This window comes from Schistosoma haematobium, chromosome 3, assembly GCF_000699445.3.
Source record: "Schistosoma haematobium chromosome 3, whole genome shotgun sequence".
NCBI classification, from domain to species: domain Eukaryota; kingdom Metazoa; phylum Platyhelminthes; class Trematoda; order Strigeidida; family Schistosomatidae; genus Schistosoma; species Schistosoma haematobium.
The window spans coordinates 40,598,023-40,618,506 of NC_067198.1; the positions used below are offsets into that span (position 1 = coordinate 40,598,023).

The 20,484-nt window shown below is 34.5% G+C and overlaps 1 protein-coding gene across 2 annotated transcripts in view; it reads left to right on the forward strand.

Annotated features, from left to right (window-relative positions):
* KCNIP1_1 (Kv channel-interacting protein 1) overlaps window positions 1-20,484 on the forward strand; it is a 38,928-nt gene that overhangs the window by 8,832 nt on the left and 9,612 nt on the right. The window contains exons 2-4 of one of the 2 annotated variants that reach the window (XM_051213873.1): window positions 6,702-6,826; window positions 10,193-10,262; window positions 16,177-17,234. In XM_051213873.1, coding sequence (XP_051069887.1) covers window positions 6,702-6,826; window positions 10,193-10,262; window positions 16,177-16,256 — 275 coding nt within the window. In that variant the 3' untranslated portion in view covers window positions 16,257-17,234. The remainder of the gene's footprint in view (window positions 1-6,701; window positions 6,827-10,192; window positions 10,263-16,176; window positions 17,235-20,484) is intronic. The other variant, XM_035730204.2, reaches the window with a different exon arrangement.

The following is a 20,484-nucleotide window of genomic DNA, read 5'->3' on the forward strand; positions in this document are numbered from 1 at the left end:
CAATCTGTAGTAAATGATTTTGTCAAGAAGAGGAGATTTTCTTCACTGAATTCTTTTTTCTACTATTTTTTATTCAATAACATAATGGTTTATTCTAATTAACTGAGGAATTGCATAGAATTTTATTATAGGATCCTTTCGAAGAATACACTTCCGAATGTTACTAATTCAAGGTACATTTGATTCATTCTATGAAATTATTCAATCAATACTTAATACTGACTTGTTTCTATGTGAGTTTTTGTTACTAGTGCAAATGCAAACCAATTGTAGGATAATCTATATAGTAGTTATAATATAATATTGTTTTGACATATTTAGTAAACTAAAATATGGGAAAGAAAAATTTCTTTTTAATAACTGATGACAGTTACGTAATATGAAGTATGTAAATAATTAGTCGTTGTTTTAGTACACAATCTAAATTTTTTTTAGTATTTTAGATTTATGAATTGTTTTTCTGATAGTAAACAACTTATTTGAGTGACTAATAGATAAAGGTTGTGGAGATTATTAACTTTCTATAGAGATCATGAATAGATCAACATTAAAAACCTGGAAGCACTAAACGGCTGTTTTATCCTAGTATGGAACTCCACAGTAGTGCACGTCAGAGATCTCGTAAGCAGATATCAGGCTTACGATTTTTGGTCTTGCACGAACACTTAACGTGTAGACTGCCAATCTATGATAATGCGCAATCGTTTTCTAATGTCTTCAGTGAGTGACCACTTCACACTTGACGGAGTCGAACCCTACTGTTTATGACTTCTCATTTGAATTTCAAGAATTACCTCTCGAAGCTAGTCACTAGTGAGTACTTGGTGATTATCAGTTTAGCGTTGTGGAGATACTAGAACGAAATGGTCGTCTAGTGCTTTCATATTTTCAGTGGTGGTCTAACATTGATAGATTTATGATCTCAATGATAATCGAATTAATAAAATAAAATTTAACTTTTTTAACACTCAGTTCGTTTGTAAATGACCAAGTTACAAAACTCAATCTATTCTACATCATCGTAAATTACTCAAAATCCCCCACTAGGTTATTTACATCAAGTTTTTTATGTTGACAGAGTATCATTGTTTGTTAGAAGTTATAATGAATTATTTTCGAAATCTATTTAAGTATAGCAGTCATTATTAGTTCAATTCATATGGTACATTTTATACATTTGTGATGTTTTACATCATCATTCCTGAGCAAAAATGCCAAAATGTTTGGGATGCGCTTCTCCCCCTCTAAATGCGAGTTGTTGCTCCAGAGCTGGCCTGCATTAACACCTGAACTAAGGATAGGTAGTGAAGTAGTCGGACGCGTTGACAACTTCATTTATTTTGGAAGTCTGACGAGTTCTAATGGGTTGAGGTCTGATGAAATCTCAGCACAGATTCGAAAATCTCGTTTGGCTTTTGCCAACTTACGTCACCAACTATGGCGAAGGCGAGATATCCGTCTGTCGATTAACGGACGAGTATACTGCAATGTAGTTCATTCAGTTCTATTTACGACTTTGAAACGTGGCCATTAGGAGTTTAAGATACTCGTGAGCTACTAGTATTTGACTACAGATGCCTTAGAAATATTGCTCGCATCTGCTGGGATCACTGGGTAAGTGATAGTGAGGTTAGATGGAGAGTATTAGGGAATGATAGTAAATCAGTTGATGAGGTTGTAAATCTTCATCGACTGAGATGGTTGGGTCACGTGTTACGTATGCCTGAACACCGATTACCACGACGCACAATGCTGACTAGTGTTGGATATAGTTAAAGAAAGTGAGGAAGGGTCAAATCTAAACTTGTCATCAGTCCTTGAAGTCACTAACTTCTAGTCTGAGTCATGTTGGTAGATGCAGACTACTTGGTTGGGGTCCGCGTGACTATAGTAACCAATGTTTGGAGATTCTGTGTGACATGTCTCAGAATCTATCACAATAGCGTAGGTGTGTGCACTCTTTTTCTTTCCTTAAACCGTGAGATTAAAATTGCTGTATATATTTCTTTCTACGAACTAATTATTACTTCCTGTTCTATGTCCTTATATGCAATGTTTCTTTTATATATTACCACCATTGAATTAACTATTTCTATAAATTTGGTGTTGATCTTGTTGTGCTAATGAGGTATGGCAACTTAGACCAATGCACAAATGAGCCTGATCCCACGTTGTAGCTGGCTGATGGGCGAACGGACTGTTTTACATGTTAACCCTGAGTACTTTCTTCAAGTAACAATTTAATATAGAAATAGTTCGTCAGTAATACTATATCAGTTTTAATAGTGAAACATTATACTTTACAATATATTTATTTCACTGGTTGAGATCATGAGTCATTTGAAGCTAGATCACCATGGAAAACCTGGAAACAATGGATGGCCGTTCCGTTCTATTGTGGGACTCGTCATCACTGCGCAACCACGATCCCACCTCACGAGGTTCGAATCAAGGACCTATGAGTCTGGTGCGCATGTGCTTAAAATCTAGACTACTGAGTCGGTATCTAAGGGTGTTAATGTCTAATTTCAACCAATCCACGAAGTTGAGTCACCATCGACCATTGTCATCAGTGAGTTACTATCTCACAACAAACCCGATTGAACTCCACTGCTCACGACTTCTCACTAGGACTCCAGGAAATACCTTTTGGAGACCGTCATTAGTGAGCAGGTGATTATTATTATCAGAATGGGTTTTGTGGAGATTTTTTAGAAATTTCACTAGTTGAATACATGAGTCAATATATTTATTCCTAACTTTCTTACACTATTTTGATATTTTCTATAACAAGAAACCATTCAAGTAGGTTGTATTGATCAGTTTTTTGTTGTTGGTTGAATTTTCAACAACTGAATAACGAATTCTATTTTATATTTCACTTATTATTATAGTTCATATTGTCAATGTTAGTTTATGTCAGTAGTTATTTAAGAAGAAAAAAGAAAATCTTTTTGATTTAGGTCAGCTGAAACCAATAGTTGTCAGGGAGGATATCGTTTTTTTTTCATTTGGGATATGCCTAAATTATTACTAAATAGGGAAAACTATATTTTTAAAATAAAATTCATTGTGATGATATAATTAATATTGAAAAAAAAGAAAAAAAAAGAAAACTAGGGACTGTTTATAGCAACTATCTTATAACCAATTTCGATTATGGTTACATGTTGGTTAAGGCCTTTTATGAACTTACTTAACAAATAATGTTATTTGAATAGTAACAATTCGTCTATTTCTTTGTTCCGTTATGATCACTAGAGTACACGATAGACTCTAGTTAAAATGTTGATCGCTTAAATATCACTCGATCCTTCATTCTCTCCCCCAATGTATGTATGCACTCAAATCCTATTATTAGTCTTTGTTTTGCCTTGTTGCGCTCTTATGCAATTCGACTATAAATTTGCCTATACAATTGCTCGCATATACATGTTCGTCTCTCCTATTCAAATTCGCTTGATGTACTTATAGATTTGTGATTTATGTTATACGCTGCTTCTCCGTTGAGATTCATATTATAACGGTTATGAAGGTAACCAATTAACGAAGCAAAACCGCTTTATATTCAATTAAACAAATTTGATAATTTGTTGTGTCAATAATAAATCATTTTAGGTTGTAATTACATTTAATGAACTTAATATTACTTCTTTTATGACATTTGAATAGTAACTAGTCGTGAAGTCCAGGACAGAAGTTTTGTCCTATTTATGACTGTCAATTGGATGTACCTACATTTCACTGTTTTTGTTTACAATAAAAGTCTAACGTTAATCTATCACTCCGAACGTTAAACTAGTTTCCTAATGAGCTACTGAGTTCACATGACCATTAGTTTGTGTAACGGTATGGAATTTTACTTTACGGTGAGATTATAATTTATAGACGACCATTGAGCGATGCTAAAGTGACCTTGGGAATGTCCACCTACTTACTAGGGCCAAATAATGATTGTAAAGCGGTATGAATAGTAAGGGTTATAACTTACAGTTGATGGTCATGGTTAGGAATTAGATTTATTGTTTTCATCATGAGCTGATATCAGCGAAAATGCCACAACGCCATATAGACAATTAGGTGAATGAATTTCGCGTCAAGATCCGAGACCTGTTATTCTAAATCTGATTAGTTCGTCCATAAATTATAGTCTCGCCTAATTTACTTGTAAGGTTTTGCATTTTTCCGTTGAAAGGTGAAAAGTATTGAGTTGAAGTTTCAGTTTTAACATTAACAATTGTATACAGCTCTATCCACCTGATAACTTTAAGACGGAACAAAACACACATCCACAATTCCTCTATTTTATCCAAATTAGGTAAAAACTAGTAATTAAGTGGCAATATCAAAGCAGTTGTTTCAGGATACATCCATGTCAAGAGAGACTGATCAGTTGCAATCCTCAAAATAAAAAACACGAAAGTATTTTTTTTGAAAGAGAAAAACACCCTTATAAATAAATGAAGTTAGTAGGTATCATTACCAAGGTTTGACTTGATAATTTCGAATAAGTTGAGCACTAGGTAGTTTGTTATATGTAAAGTAAATTAATATATTTTTAATATTCGAATGAGTAGAAAAATTAGATTTTCTGATATTTCGTAATTCAATGTAAACGACTTCTTCAGAGAATAAATAAACAAATCAACATTAATCCCAGTTTAAATAGTCCAAAAGAACAACAACACCGTGCACACGTACGCACACGCGCACACACACACACACAAAACTTTACATAAATGTCGCTTACTAATCACCATAACCGAAATGACATGCTATTGATTTGTTGAGACCTGATTTTTTGATTGATCGTATATAATATTCATGTGTTGGTCCGTTGTACTAAGTCATGTTGTGTTATTTGTTAACCATCTCAAATAACTTTGTATTTTATTGTATATATATAAGAAGAAAGTGAAATTTAATTACAGTACCATTTCATAACTCACAATTGAATGAAAGTGAAATGCTTCTATTTATGAAATTTATGAAATTTCATTAGATAATAATACGGATGCACACTACAGGATCTGCAAATAACAACTTTTTTTTCCCTATGAATATAATTTTCCCATGAGATTTCCCATGCCATTTAATTAAATATGTAGACAATAGACGTGTCAAATAAATTTATGTCTATAAGTAGCATATGTGTTGGTAAAAAAGTTAGTAGAAAAATATTTTTTCAAGTAGTATAAGAGACTAATGTATGAATGAAGAATACTCTTTTCGATAAATTCTCTTCACATTCTACAATTATATATATATATATATATATATATATATATATAGTTGAGATCATGAATTAATTGAAGCTAGACCATCATGGAAAACCTAGAAATACTGGACGGCCGTTTCGTCCCAGTGTGGGACTCGTCATCACTGTGTATCCACAATCCCGCCATCCGGATGAAGAAACCGGAGCTATGCGTATAGAATAAATATCTTCTACCAATCCTCCCCACTAACCAACCTCAAGGACAATTAATCAATAGTAATCTTAGCTATTAAGTGGCCTAATTTGACTATTGTACTTACGACCTTTCGTAGACAATTATCTGTTATCTTTATTCACAAATCTTTGTATTATTATTATTGGTTAAACATCATTATTAATTTCCCCAATACATGACTCATTCACTTCGCATTCACCCTTTCTTAGTACAGCTTACTAATTTCTCCACTAAACATTTGATCGAATTGTAATTGCACTATTATTCCTCTCACCATATCTGATCCATATTTAATTTGATCATGGATCTACAATTTCACCTAACATATATGCAGATTCAAGTTAACATTCCATGTGAGTCATATTAACATTAACAATTTCATTATATTTTGCTTGACAATCCTACAGTTCACATGCTTTAAACGATGTACTTCACCCTTAACCTGGCCAATTTTATGGATTATTAATTTGGATATATATATATATATATATATATATATAATTGACTCATGATTTCAACTATTGAAATTATTGAAATCTCCGCAAAACCCCTTCTAATAATCATCATCTGCTCACTAGTGACTGGTTTCAAGAAGTATTTCCTGGAGCCCTAGTGACCATTGGATTTCAACCAGGTCTGTTGTGAGATAGTAACTCACTGATGACAATGGTGGATGTGTCGATCAATTTCGTGGATTATTTGAAGTTAGACACTAACACTTTTGGATACCGGCTCAGTCGTATAGATTTTAGGCTCACGCGCGCCAGACTCATAGGTCCTTGATTCGAATCTCATGAGGCGGGATTGTGGATGCACAGTGATGACGAGTCCCACACTGGGACGAAACGGCCATCCAGTATTTCCAGGTTTTCCATGATGGTCTAGCTTCAATTAATTCATTATCTCAACTATTAAAATTATACGTTATTAATTCCTAAAGAGGTCTTGGATGAAGACTAATGTGGAATCTCATACAAGAACAAAACAACTCTCTAATATTTTCTAACTTTTACTGGTTGTCTAATTTTTAATCGTTTCGTATTGTTCATTAAAAACTGAATAATCACCAAAACACCCCTACACAAATAAAGCCTTTATAACTGAAAATGACTTTTAAACTAGTTCCACAAACAGACATTAAGGAACGTGTCATTAACTACAACAACAACAACAACAACAACATTACTCATTTACATTTTTCCAATGTTTGTTTAAATTTTTGTTTTCTTATTTCTTTTGATCTATTAGATTTAACATCGTATGATTTAAAAAGTTTAGATTTACAAACTAAACCAATTTCATTACATAAATTAGAAATGATGACGAATTTTACACGAAAAGAATTACAATTATTATATCAAGGATTTAAACATGTGAGTATAAATACTTTCACTTTAAACTGATCATTTTACGTTTTTTACTTACTTGCTTACTTATTTAGTTACGCCTGTTACCCTACCCCAGTGGAACATAGGCTGTTGACTAGCATTCTCCAACACACTCTGTCGTGGGCCTTCCTTTCCAGATTTGTCCAATTTTTCTTCATTCTTATCATGTCTGTCTCCATTTCTCGGCGTAATCTGTTCTTTGGTCTTCCTTTTGAGGATTCCATATGAAGGCGTACCCTATGACGCTGTTGAGTACTTTCCTCAATGTGTGCACTATCCACTTCCAGCACTTCTTCCTCATTTCTTCCTCCATGGCAATCTGGTTTGTTCTCTCCTACAGTTGTCAGTGTTTATTAGTGTTTTGCCAACGGATTCGAAGTATTTTGCGTAGACAGCTGTTAATAAACACTTGTATCTTCGACATGATGGCTTTCGTAGTTCTCCGGATTTCCGCCCCATACAGTAGAACTGTCTTGACATTTGTATTGAAAATTGTGAATTTGGTGTTGGTTGATTGACAGTTGTTTTGAGTTTCAGATGTTCTTCATTTTTAGATACGCTGTTCTTGCCTTACCGATTCGCTCCTTGACATCTGCATCTACTGTAATACTAGATGTTCATTATTTCCTTTTGTACTTTAATTTACCCCATGGTTAAAGGTATTCAGTATTCGTCTACAATGTTGATCTACTTGTTTATTGTTTTAGTTGATATAATAAAGCCAGAACGAACATAGATGCAGAATAATATGAATTCATTATATTTCGTGGTTTCTCATTAGATGCTTACAAACAAATGTGTATTAGAATTTTACATTGAGACAAGAAATAGTATGGGACAATGCCCCTAAGTGAATGTAAAGAATTGGAATGACAAAATGACGACCAAACCATCCAGCTCAGAGAACAAAACTTCATCAAAATCATCCACCTGAGCTACAAATCTTCTCCACCATCTCAAAATCATATGGGCGTAATACGCTTTTTGTTGTTCGAAAATGGGAGAATTTCGCCAAAAGGCAGGCTTCCACTCGAGAACTACTATATTTTTGTCCATGACACGACCAAACCATCCAGCTCAGAGAACAAAACTCCACCATAATGACAAAGGTTATCAATAATAACTATATATATATATATATATATTCAAAAACAGGTCAGAGGTTATTTGGTGTTAGAATCAAGGAAACGTTAAGGATGGGTGGTGTGATAGTTGAGTGGAGTTCAGAGACAGATAAGATAAATTTATTTGATAATGATTTTAGAGTTAATGAAGGGTTTGCACAAGATTCCTATAAGTAAAAACTGGTAAGATAGGTTGCATAATAATCAAAAAAGATTTGATAAGTTCACATATTTTAAGAGAATTGAGTGGGTGGAAATATATGAGTGAAGGAGGGAATGTTTGTTCTAGCTTTATCTAAATTTAAAAAAGGAACTAATTGCAGAAAATTTATACAATAAGCTGTATTACAGATGTCTAATTTCCAAAGGAGTTTTCTTTGAAAGAATCATTGTTTCTTATAATAATATTTCATTTCAACGATTCTATTGAATTTTCAGAGTTTCATAAATTGTCTTCTTGAAAAACCAGATACACTTTGATAATAAATGGATCAGATCATTTCGAATTATCTGACATCCTACATGATTTATACTGATCCATTATGATTAGCTCAAAAATTTAGTCTTGAAGTTAACAATGTTTTCCCAACACTTGAGAATTACAATTTTACTTATATAACAGGAACCTCCACCCGGAGCCCCTTTGTAGTTGCTGCCCGTCCCAGACCTGGATATAGAAGGATGATTGAGCATAGGGTTAGAGACCCCAACCCAAAGAAAACTAACTCGCTAAAAAAACGCTAACAAAAAAATATTATATAATAGGATAATTACTTACTTACTTACGCCTGTTACTCCTAATGGAGCATAGGCCGCCGACCAGAGTATTCCATATACCTAAATAAATGGTTGCTGTGGTTGTCAGAAGGGGCATCAGCCTCGTGAATTCCGAAGGAATTCGGCTTTCATCATGAGGCGTCATAAGTCTTCTAAATGAAGACCTTCTGACTTCCAAGTAAGAGTTTAAAAGGTTTGAATAATTTTTTCTGATTAGTGTTTTTTAGCGAGTAAGTTTTCTACGGGATTGGGTCGGTAATCCTATGCCCAACCCTACTCCTTTACCCGGGCTTGGGACCGGCAGTAGCTCCCGGAGGGACTCCAAGCGGAGTTATAATAGTATAATACCATCTGCTTACTATTATTATAGATTTTATTGTGATCTATTTACAGAATCATCTAAGTAAGATTATGTGTACATACAAACAACTAGATATCTCCAACAGAAAATCAATCGATATTATGAAGAACACTCAAAATACAAATTAGTAAGGACTGGAAATTAATCTTCTACGGTTCTTCATCGCTTTCAGTGAAACTGACTAACAATTTTCCGACATCAAATAGGTGGATTTACTAGTATTCTTAAAACAAACAGTCTGTGATTTAATTGAACAACCGATAATTCAGAATGTACAAGTTAAGCTTGATTAATCATTAAAGATGTTTAAACTTGAGATTTTATTCTTCATCCTCAAAATCAATTTTATGCATTTATTCGAAAAATACTTTATTGGTTATATCATCTTTAGTAAATAAACTAACCAAACAATTAGAATACATTAAATGCAAAATTACTTCATTCATAACAATTCAATTGTGGTGTATGTGCTACTAATATCGATAGATATAAGTAGTATATCGAAAGTGAAATACCTGGCAGCAGAAGATTAGGAAGATTAATGAAAAGAGAACGAGAACAAAGAATGATTGGTGTGAAAATGAAGGAACAATCAAATCTGAGACGATTAAATGACATTTTGCAAATGAATTATTTACTGTATAGTTCACAGAGATTCTGTAATTTTATATTCAGATACATTCGATTGTCCTCACTTGTATTCTCATTCATTACACAAGTACCAGGTTTTCCATGGTGGTTTAGCTTCAACTGACTCATGATCTCAACCATTGAAATCCTTTTTAAGTTTAAAACATTTAAGTACAAAACAATAAACATACTCATTTCATTTTAATTGAAAGGAAAACATTAAAATCTTTATGGTTAATTCAGTATATGCAAATGGAAAACAAATGTGCCCACTTAAGGCATATATATATATAGAAAACAGTATTATTGACGTGAAGAAGACCTTTTATGATGTATAACCCTATTGATAAACACATTCAGTCTGTGAATGACTGTAAGCAATTTGTTTATATATTGTAAAAGTACTCTTATATGGAAGAATAATTATTTTTGTATTTTTCACTTTCCATTGTTCTACAGATTTGTCCTTCAGGTGTTGCCAGTAAAGAATCTTTCATAGGAGTATATAGAAGATTTTTTCCTAATCGTGGTATGTTTATATGATATTATATTACTGGTTAATATTTATATAGAAATTATAGTAAACAATGAGTTTGAAGTTATGCATAACCTGTGTAATATATATTCACTAATTGTGGGCATATGATTATTTTCATTTTATTTTTGGCAAAATTATAAAAAAGTTACATCTAGTAGGAAGGAAAGGCCATCACTTTGATGACTGGATGATATGGACAATCATAACTGCCCACGATTGCCCTGGTACGACTGAGAGTGAGGAGAGTCAGCTCTTCTCGAAATGCTCTCAAATGGCCACGCGTCTACAGTCACTGACAGGAAAGTTCAACTCATTGCCTTCTCGTGGCAGGGGGTGCTTTGTTACGACATCGAGAGGACGGAAAGTGAAAATCCGGCGCTTTATTCGGGTTGGTGGACACGGAGATTTCAAATAGAGGAGTTGGAAAACCCTGATTCCAAATCAATAGTGCACATGGGCTCCAGTATCCTGAAAGAACAAATGGTGAATGGACCAAGCATTGGTTACTGGTTACCATGGATCTGCATCTCCTTACATTGGGAATTAGATCTTTAGGTCAAAGGTTCGGGGTGTGGCCACCTAATAAAACAACCTGCTTCAGTTTTGCCACCCAGGCAGTATCCTAGCCCTCACACAAATCGAATGATTTATATGGCACATACCTGTATGGTGCCTCCTTGTACCATGTTTATGTGTTTAGACAAATAAATACAATTTCAGTCGAATTTGCTCATTTATTGTACAAACTATATAAAATCATAGTTCACTATTCTTTTGACATAATAACCTAAACCTATAGTGATTCAAGTCAATGAAAGTGGGTGTTTTTGACTGAAACTGTTTCCTATGTACAAAATGTACAAATATATTGTTCTTGATGCAATTACCTTATTTCTAGTAGTTGAATAAAATTATAGAATATACTCGAAGTATATTCGCTTGTTTTAAAGAACTTTGAATTCTGCTTTGTCCATTGACTAATATGTTAGATAGTTGGATGTAATAATTCGAAAAACATGCATTTAGTTTTTGTGGTGGTTGGTGTTTATTAGCTATGTTTATCCGGAATATTTAAGAAACTATTGTTCCCAACAAGATTCGGCCGCGACTATAAGTTATGGACGACCTTTGAACAAAATCCTAAGTGACCTCGAGGAATATTGGCTGATCAGCAAACAGTCAATATAAAGTAAATAGATATTATACAAAACCAAAAAATTAAAGTGAATACACTTCTTATATATGGTTCAAAAACTTGTCAAGGTTAGAAAGAGGTTCAGAGGTTCTAAAATCCTATTGCATGCGGTAGAGGAAATCATCCATATTGTAACAGAATAGCTGGCCTCTGGAGGCATGATGAAGTCGCAAAAACTTTTCCAGCCTCGACCACATACCTTCAATATTGTTTGTTTGTACTCCGGTTGTTGAGTAAACAAAATGCCACTTGTGGATAATGACACGATGCACATAACCAAGCCTATTTAGGAGTCTGTAGGCTCTCCAAACATCCGTATATATTTGTAGTACCTGGCTGCAGCTAGTGTTACTGGTACTTTTATTATCCATTTCGCAATAATTGTCATAATTTGCCTTAGTTATGAATCACATATAGGTTTTTAATCACGAACTGACATCAGCTATACTCTATTTAGCTAAATGAATGAAATACTTTCGCGCCAAAAACCAAGATCTATTACCTTATCTCCGATTGCTTCGTCAGCCGTTTTATTTGTTATAGCCTCTCAATTATCACGTTTTGTACAAAATTCCCTATGAACCGATCGTACATTAGCATCAAGTACTGAAGTCGACACTATGACCTTGAAACCCCTTAAAAGCTTCTGATTGGCTCGTCCATAAATTATAGTCTCTCTAGAAATTCATTTCATATAGTGATATTTAATACCATTTTACTTATTCACCTTTTTATGTTCAAATACCTTTTTAAAATACCATGTAGTTTGTCTTTTTCTTTTTAAATATCTAATTAAAACCTTCGTAAAACTTCTAGAAAAAATTGTTTGAAAAAACTATTGACACGTTTTAATTTGAACGGTTTGAAGATTTTTTTCTAAAAAAAACCACCTTAAGATTGTACGAAATGACAGTTAACAATATGTACATTTCAATGTCATAATAACCTATTTGATATGTTTGAACATAATCATACTATATATTACATACATGTACTAGTTTTATGGTGAATGAGAACACAGTTGGGGATAATGAATTTACTATTTAGTACAAAACTACAGAATGTCTTCATAAAATGTAGAACTTATTTACTTACTTACTTACGCCTGTTAATCCCAATGGAGAATAGGTCACCGATCAGCATTCTCCAATTCACTCTGTCCTGGACCTTCCTCTCTAATTCTATTCAATTGTTGTTCATTCTTCTCATGTTTGTCTCGATTTCTTGGCGTCATGTGTTCTTTGGTCTTCTTCTTCCTCATTGACCTTGAGGATTCCATGAGATGATATGCTTACGATGGAGTTGGATGCTTTCTTCAATGTGTGTTCTATCCATTTCTAGCACTTCTTCCGCCTGGAGCTCCTCTAGAGCTACTGCCAGTCTCTAGCCCGGGTACAGAAAGAGGGTTGGGCATGGGTTAACGAAAATATCCCGTGGAAAGCTTACTTACGCCTGTTACTCCTCGTGAAGGAACATAGGCCGATCACCAGCATTCTCCATCCAACCCTGTATTGGGCAATCCTTTCTAGCTCCTTCCAGTTGTTATTCATCCTTTCCATATCTGCTTTTATTTCCCGACGTAATGTGTTCTTTGGCCTTCCTCTTTTTCGCTTCCCTTCAGGATTCCAAGTTAGGGCTTGCCTCGTGATGCAGTTTGATGATTTGCGTAATGTATGTTCTATCCATTTCCATCGTCTTTTCCTAATTCCCTCTTCAGCTCGAAGCTGGCTAGTTCTCTCTCACAAAAGGCTGTTGCTGATGGTATCCGGCCAATGGATGTTGAGTTTCTTGCGTAGACAGCTATTTATGAATACTTGCACCTTCTTGATGATGGTTGTTGTAGTTCTCCAAGTTTCAGCTCCATACAGTAGGAATGCCTTGACATTCGCAATGAAGATTCTCACTTTGATATTGGTTGAAAGTTGTTTTGAGTTCCATATGTTCTTCCATTGTAGGAATGCGGCCATTGCTTTGCCAATCCTCACCTTTACGTCTGCATCTGAACCTCCTTGTTCATCGATCATGCTTCCCAGGTATGTGAATGATTCTACATCTTCCAGAGTTTCGCCATCAAGAGTGATCGGATTGCTGTTCTCCGTGTTGAATTTGAGGACCTTGGTTTTCCTCTTGTGTATGTTGAGACTTACTGATGCAGAGACTGCTGCTAGATTGGCTGTCTTTGTCTGCATCTGTTCGTGTGTATGCGATAGGAGGGCTAGGTCACCTGCGAAGTCCAAATCGTCTAATTGATTTTGAGCTGTCCATTGTATTCCGTGTTTTCCTTCAGATGTCGAGGTCCTCATAATCCAGTCGACCACCAGAAGAAGAAGGAAGGGAGAGAGTAAACAGCTTTGTCTGACTTCGGTCCTAACTTGGAATGCATCTGTCAGCTGTCCTCCATGCACTACTTTGCATTGTAGTCCGTCGTATGAGTTCCGGATAATATTGACAATCTTCTCAGGAACTCCGTAGTGTCGAAGAAGTTTCCATAACGTCCTCCTGTCTACCCTGTCAAATGCCTTTTCATAATCAATGAAGTTGATGTACAGTGACGAGTTCCACTCAACTGATTGTTCGACGATGATCCGTAGTGTCGCAATTTGGTCTGTGCACGACCGCGTCGAAAACTAACTCGTAAAAAAACGCTAATCATAAAATGTGGAAACCATATAATAAATGCTTCATTTGTAAATCTTCCATCAACTGTCCTTTACATTTCGTTTAATTGTTTCAATTCACAATTCTTTTCTATTCCCCTTTCTGCTTTCTTCAATTCGATCTTCTTAGCCTTGTGCTACTAGTCATTTAACTTTTGATTGATGTTACGTACTACTTATGTCTGTTGACAGATATAAGTAGCATACATTACAGTTTTAATCACTTAATAAGTTAGTTGAACCTCATGTAAAACATATTTTTATTTCAATTTCAAATTTATTTTACGGGTGAAGTTTCCTTGTCTCAACCTGGAAAAAATGTATACCTTACTTGTACTAGATGTGGTATATTGTGATCAAGGGAACTGAATTAATAAAACTGTTGATCAATCATGAGTGATCTATTCTATAACCTCTGTGGTTGCAAAACATCGTGATGTTCTTTTAAAATAATGACGGGTAAAGGTATACAAATGAGAGACCTTTAGAATTCAATTGTATATGAACAAAAATTACTTGCACAAAAAATACTGAAAAATCAGGTGATCGCTCCATATATTTTAGAAACTGAACATGAACCAATGGGATGATAAAACATTAAAGCCGACATATTTTGATTTAAGAATAGTAGAAATTAAATTAATTTTTCATTTTGAGGTTATGGAGATGGTTAAATTTCATTGAAATCATGGAAGCTAGTTGTAAGACATCGTGGATTGATTGGGTTTTGCATATTAACACCGTTAGATGCCGGATCAGTGGTCTAGACGTTAAGTGTTCGCATGCAAGATCTAGTGTCCTGTGTTCGAATCCTGCATGAAAGATTATGGATGGATGCTGCTGAGGAGTCCCATACCAGAACGAATCGGCCGTCCAGTGCTTTCAGGTTTTCAATAGTGGTGTAAAATTGATTGGTTCATGAATTCAATGTAACTAATTTTTTACTAAGAAATTAAGGAGTTTTCTCTATTTCAATATAGTTTTTTAGGTTACACTAACATGATCCATCCGATATTCGAGTGATTCATTTTTACGTTGATTGTAAAACAATATATTAAAGATATTTAGCAGTAATGTCATTGAAACGCTTATGAAACACATACTAAACGGGATACTTCATTAAATCTCTATTCACACAAACATTAAGGCTACGAAAGTTTCTTTGATTTACCATGGTAGTAAACTCGATTGGCAACATTGTTTATTATGCAACTATTTCAAATAAATAGATCGAATGATTATGATTTTTCGGTTACAATGAAAGTGATAGGGTCTCAGATTGTAAAGCTGAATGATGTGAATTCAGAAACCAACAGGTAGCAAACGTTCTTCAGCTGATTCAGGCACGTTCTGCTGGTGATCAACAAGTACCACGAAACTTAGGTTCCGAGTTACCTCTTGAATAGTTCCAGCTGTTTAGCAAAGCGCGAACACTTCAAAATTAGGAAAACTTCGAAGTTTACCAAATTTCATTAGAAAAAGGAAGCTTGTAGCTGTAAGTAAATAAGAATATTTGATCACAAGTGTAAATATATAGTGAATGAGAACTCAGATAGGGAAAACTAATTAATAGTTTCGTGCGAAATACACAGTGGTTTGATAAAATATGAAAAAAACATATATTAAATATATTATTTGCATATCTTTCTCCATTTGCCCTTCAATTACTCCATCATTCTTCTGATTCTGTTGCTATTTCGACTGCTACCTGTATCCCTTCCTATTCTCTTTAAATCAATATTTTGTTTGCAGGCACTGCACTTCCGATTGTGAGCACATACTACTTATTCTTTATTCTCTTTCTCTTTTTTCTGGTGTTCTTAACTTTCTACTGCCAGACATTTCACTCTCGATTAATGATATATACTACTTATATCTGTCGACATCAGTAGCACACACCACAATACTACTTATATCTGTCAGAATAAGTAGCATATATCTCTAATACATCACTAATCAGTAATGAATGAAAGAAGTAACTATGAAAAATTCATATTAACTTTTATAGAGTCTACTGGTGATGTTGATACATATATTCTTTCTTTGATTTCAGCATCTAGTGCTTATGCTCAATTATGCTTTCGAGTTTTTGATCAATGTCAAACAGGACAATTAACATTTGAGGTTAGTTAGTTATTTAATTTTAAAAAATATTCGAATTATTTTAAGTTGTTTTGATCACTTAATTTCTCATTTGGTAGTCTTACATTGTTTTATTTGAATAACATATATTATCCACACAACTATAGTTAGAAATACTTTACCCTTTGGTATTTCTAATAAGGACATTCGTCTAAGTTTAATCGATTAGTTTCACAGTATTTGGACGCTGAGATGTAAAACATGTAAGAGGAAGAATGTATTTGTAAAATCTCAGTGAATGAATTTTAAGTAAATCCAATTTTCGCTTGGTAATGTTTGATATTTCTACCTGAAGTATGTGTTGATGATATTGTTCAGAGGAACAACAAAAACTCTACAACAAAACTATCCAGCTCAAAGAATAAAGCTTCATCAAAACCTTTTATAATTAGCAGACATTAATTTGTTAATATCATTGATGAACACGGTGGATCTGATGCAGATGTGAAGACGCGGATTAACAAAGCAAGAGGAACATATCCACAAGTGAAGAACATTTGGAACTCGAAACAACTGTCAGTCAGTCAACACCAAAGTCTGAAATTTCAATACAAATATCAACACAGTTCTACTGTATGGGGCGGCAATTCGGAGAATTACGAAAGCCATCATGTCGAAGATACAAGTGTTAATTAACAGTTGTCTACACAAAATACTTCGGATCCATTGGCCAGACACTATTAGACACTGATAACCTACTGTGTGAGAGAACAAACCAGATTGCCATGGAGGATGAAATGAGGAAGAAACGCTGGAAGTGGATAGTACACACATTGAGCAGAGCACTCAACTGCGTCGCAAGGCAAGCTCAAAGAAAAAAGAGGAAAACCAAAGAACACATTACGTCAAGAAACGGAGACGTACATGGGAAAAATGAACAATAATTGGATAGAACTAGAAAGGGAGGTCCAGGACAGATTGAGTTGGAGAATGTTGGTCGGTAGCCTATGTTCCATTGGGAGTATGTAAGTGAGTAAGTGATTTGTTAACATTCAAGAAAAGCTATTAAAGTAAAACAAGAATGTATACGTGATTTTAACAATATGCATCTAATGAATTGATCACGTTTGAACCTTTTTTTCTAACATTCAATTTCATATCTTATAGTTAATAAAGAAAAAAGAAAATTGAATCATAACGAAGTAAATAATGAATGGTATGAAATACTAAGTTAGATGATAAGTAAATCACCTTGATTTTTTATAAATCAGTAACTAGTTGGTATCGAAGTGATTATTAGTAAATTTGTTACTATGTAAATAAACATTTATTTTCTTAATTAAATCTTATCTAATTAGTTTACCGAAAAACTGCTTAGCAATACTTAAAGTAAATTAGATATGATTAAATAAATCCAATTTGTTATGTATATTTTATTTGTAATTTAATGTTTTCCTGTGAGATGGCGGAGAAGATTTGTAGCTTAGGTGGATGATTTTGATGGAGTTTTGTTCTCTGAGCTGGATGGTTTGGTCGTGCAGCTTTCATTATTCTTCCGAAATTCAGATAGAAGTTTGTACTAATGATGTCGTTCATAAGAACGATGGAAGCTCCACGACCAAACCATCCAGCTCAGAGAACAGAACTCCATCAAAATGTTTTCCTGTTTATGACATGAAGTAACCTTATCAAATTTAGATATAACTGGATATATTATATGGAAATTTCCAAAAGAATAACTAAAGTATAGTCAATAATGATTATTGATATACTGCTTGAATAACTGGGCTACTTGTTCCTGGTATTTATATATATTTCAGCAAGTTATCTGTAGTTTTTGTTTGTTTTAACGCATTTTTATGTCTATTAATCGCATAACCTATTGAGGCGCGTTTATGAATTCGATTAGAACCTTTCGCTTTACAGGTTACCAAAAATTATCTATTTGTTTATTGATTTTAACACATAAATATTGGTACAAATGAGCGCTGAATACATATGCGCTATACAAGTCACTTGAATTGTGTATGAGCTTTGACACTGCTCGGGTGCCCAGACAGAAGCAGGTGGTTTTCTAAAGGGGTCACACCCCAAGCCATTATCTAAAAGTCTAATCCACAAAGCAGTGAAGTAACGTAAGGTGATGTAGTTTCATGGTAACCAGTGACTAACAGTTGGTTCATACTCCACTTGTTCCTTTAGGATCTTGGATCCCATGTGGACCATAGGTTTGAAATCAGTGTTTTCTAATTTCCCTAGGTGGATCCTCAGTATCCGCCATCCCGGTAGGACTTCCCTGACAAAACATTACGAGCAGAGATATCGTGATGGTTGGTAATATTGATTGAAAAGAATGAATATTATCCAGATGTCGATCCCTGAACTGCTAACATCTACCTGGTGATCATTAAATATTTATCATCAGGATCGATGAAGAAAGAAGAAAAGGAAACTTATTGAGATACTTTGTGTTGAGGATTCTATATTGTACTAAAAATATAATATTGAATAAAGCCTTTGATAATAATAATAATAGTAATAATGATAATAATAATAGCCATTTCAGTATTTATTATTCCTAAATTATATCCATTATTTTAAAACTGAATGATTACTTACTTACTTACGCTTGTTACTCCAAATGGAGCATAGGCCGCCAACTAGCATTCTCCAACCCACTCTGTCGCGGGCCTTCCTTTCCAGATTTGTCCAATTTTTCTTCATTCCTCTCATGTCTGTCTCCATTTCTCGACGTAATATGTTCTTTGGTCTTCCTCTTTTTCTTTGGCCTTGAGGGTTCCAAGTGAAGGCTTGCCTTGTGACGCAGTTGGGTGCTTTTCTCAATATGTGTTCTATCCACTTCCAGCGCTTCTTCCTGATTCCTTCCTCCGCTGGGATCTGGTATGTTCTCTCACACAGTAGGTTGTTGCTAATAGTATCTGGCCAGTGGATTCGAAGTATTTTGCGTAGACAACTGTTAAAAACTGAATGATTATTGCATAATAGTGTTTATATTTGTTTAGTATTAGATACTGTTTGTATTATGTCAGTTAGATTGATCACTAGTCTTGAAAATTTAGCCTTATATTAGATATTAATTACTTACGCCTGTTACTCCTCGTCGAGGAGCATGGGCCAACCACCAGCATTCTCCATCCAAACCTGTCCTGAACAATTCTTTCCACTTGTTTTCAGTTGCTGTTCATCCTTTTCATGTTCGATTCCGATTACCGACACAATGTGTAATTTGGACTTCCATTTTTCCATTTTTCTTCATGATTTCAAGTTAGGGCTTGGCTCACGATGAAGTTTGGTGATTTCCGTATTGTATGTCTCGTTCAACTCCATCGTCTTTTCCTAATATCTTCTTCAATTGGAAGTTGGTTTGTTCTCTCCCACAGTAGGTTGTTGCTGATGCTTTCCGGTCAACGGGTATTGAGTATCTTGTGTAGACAACTGTTTATAAATACTTGTACATGTTTGATGATAGTTATAGTAGTTCTCCACATTTCAGCTCCTTACAGTCGAACTGTCTCGACGTTTGTATTGAAGATTATGACTTTGATATTGGTTGACAGACAATTGTTTTGACTTCCATATGTTCTTCAACTGTAGTAATGGGGTCCTTGGTTTCTATACATTCTACCGTTTAAATAGGTTAAAAACAAAGTAATTTAGATAAAATGAAACAAATTTTACAATTACCTATATTAACTATTATGACATTATCATGATTATTTACAGTTGAATTCGATTAATGTTGATAATTTAATTTTAACACTAATATTTATTTGAGATCATGAGCCAATTGGTGTTAGACCATCATTGAAAACCTGGAAGCACTGGACGGCCGTTTCGTCCTATCGTGAGACTCCCCAGCAGTGAGCATACACGATCCCGCTCGTGGGACTCGAACCCAGGGCCTTCAGCCACGAGTGCGAACGCTTAACCTACTGGACCACTGAGCCGGCATCCAACGGTGAGAAAATTTTCGGAGTTCTGGTGATAAGCCGTGACCAGTGGAGCTCTGGGATTGAATCCTGCGAGTGGGATCGTGGGCGCACACTGCTGAGGAATCCCATTGTAGGACGAAACGACCGTCCAGTGCTTACAGGTCTTCAATGGTAGTCTAACATCAACCGGTTCATGATCTCAATCAAAAACTTAACAATCTCCACAACCCTTAAAATGATAACTAATATTTATTATTGATTTTTATCAAGTCATGTTTGCTATTAGTTTATATATATAAATAACTGATTATATACTTTTCTTTTTA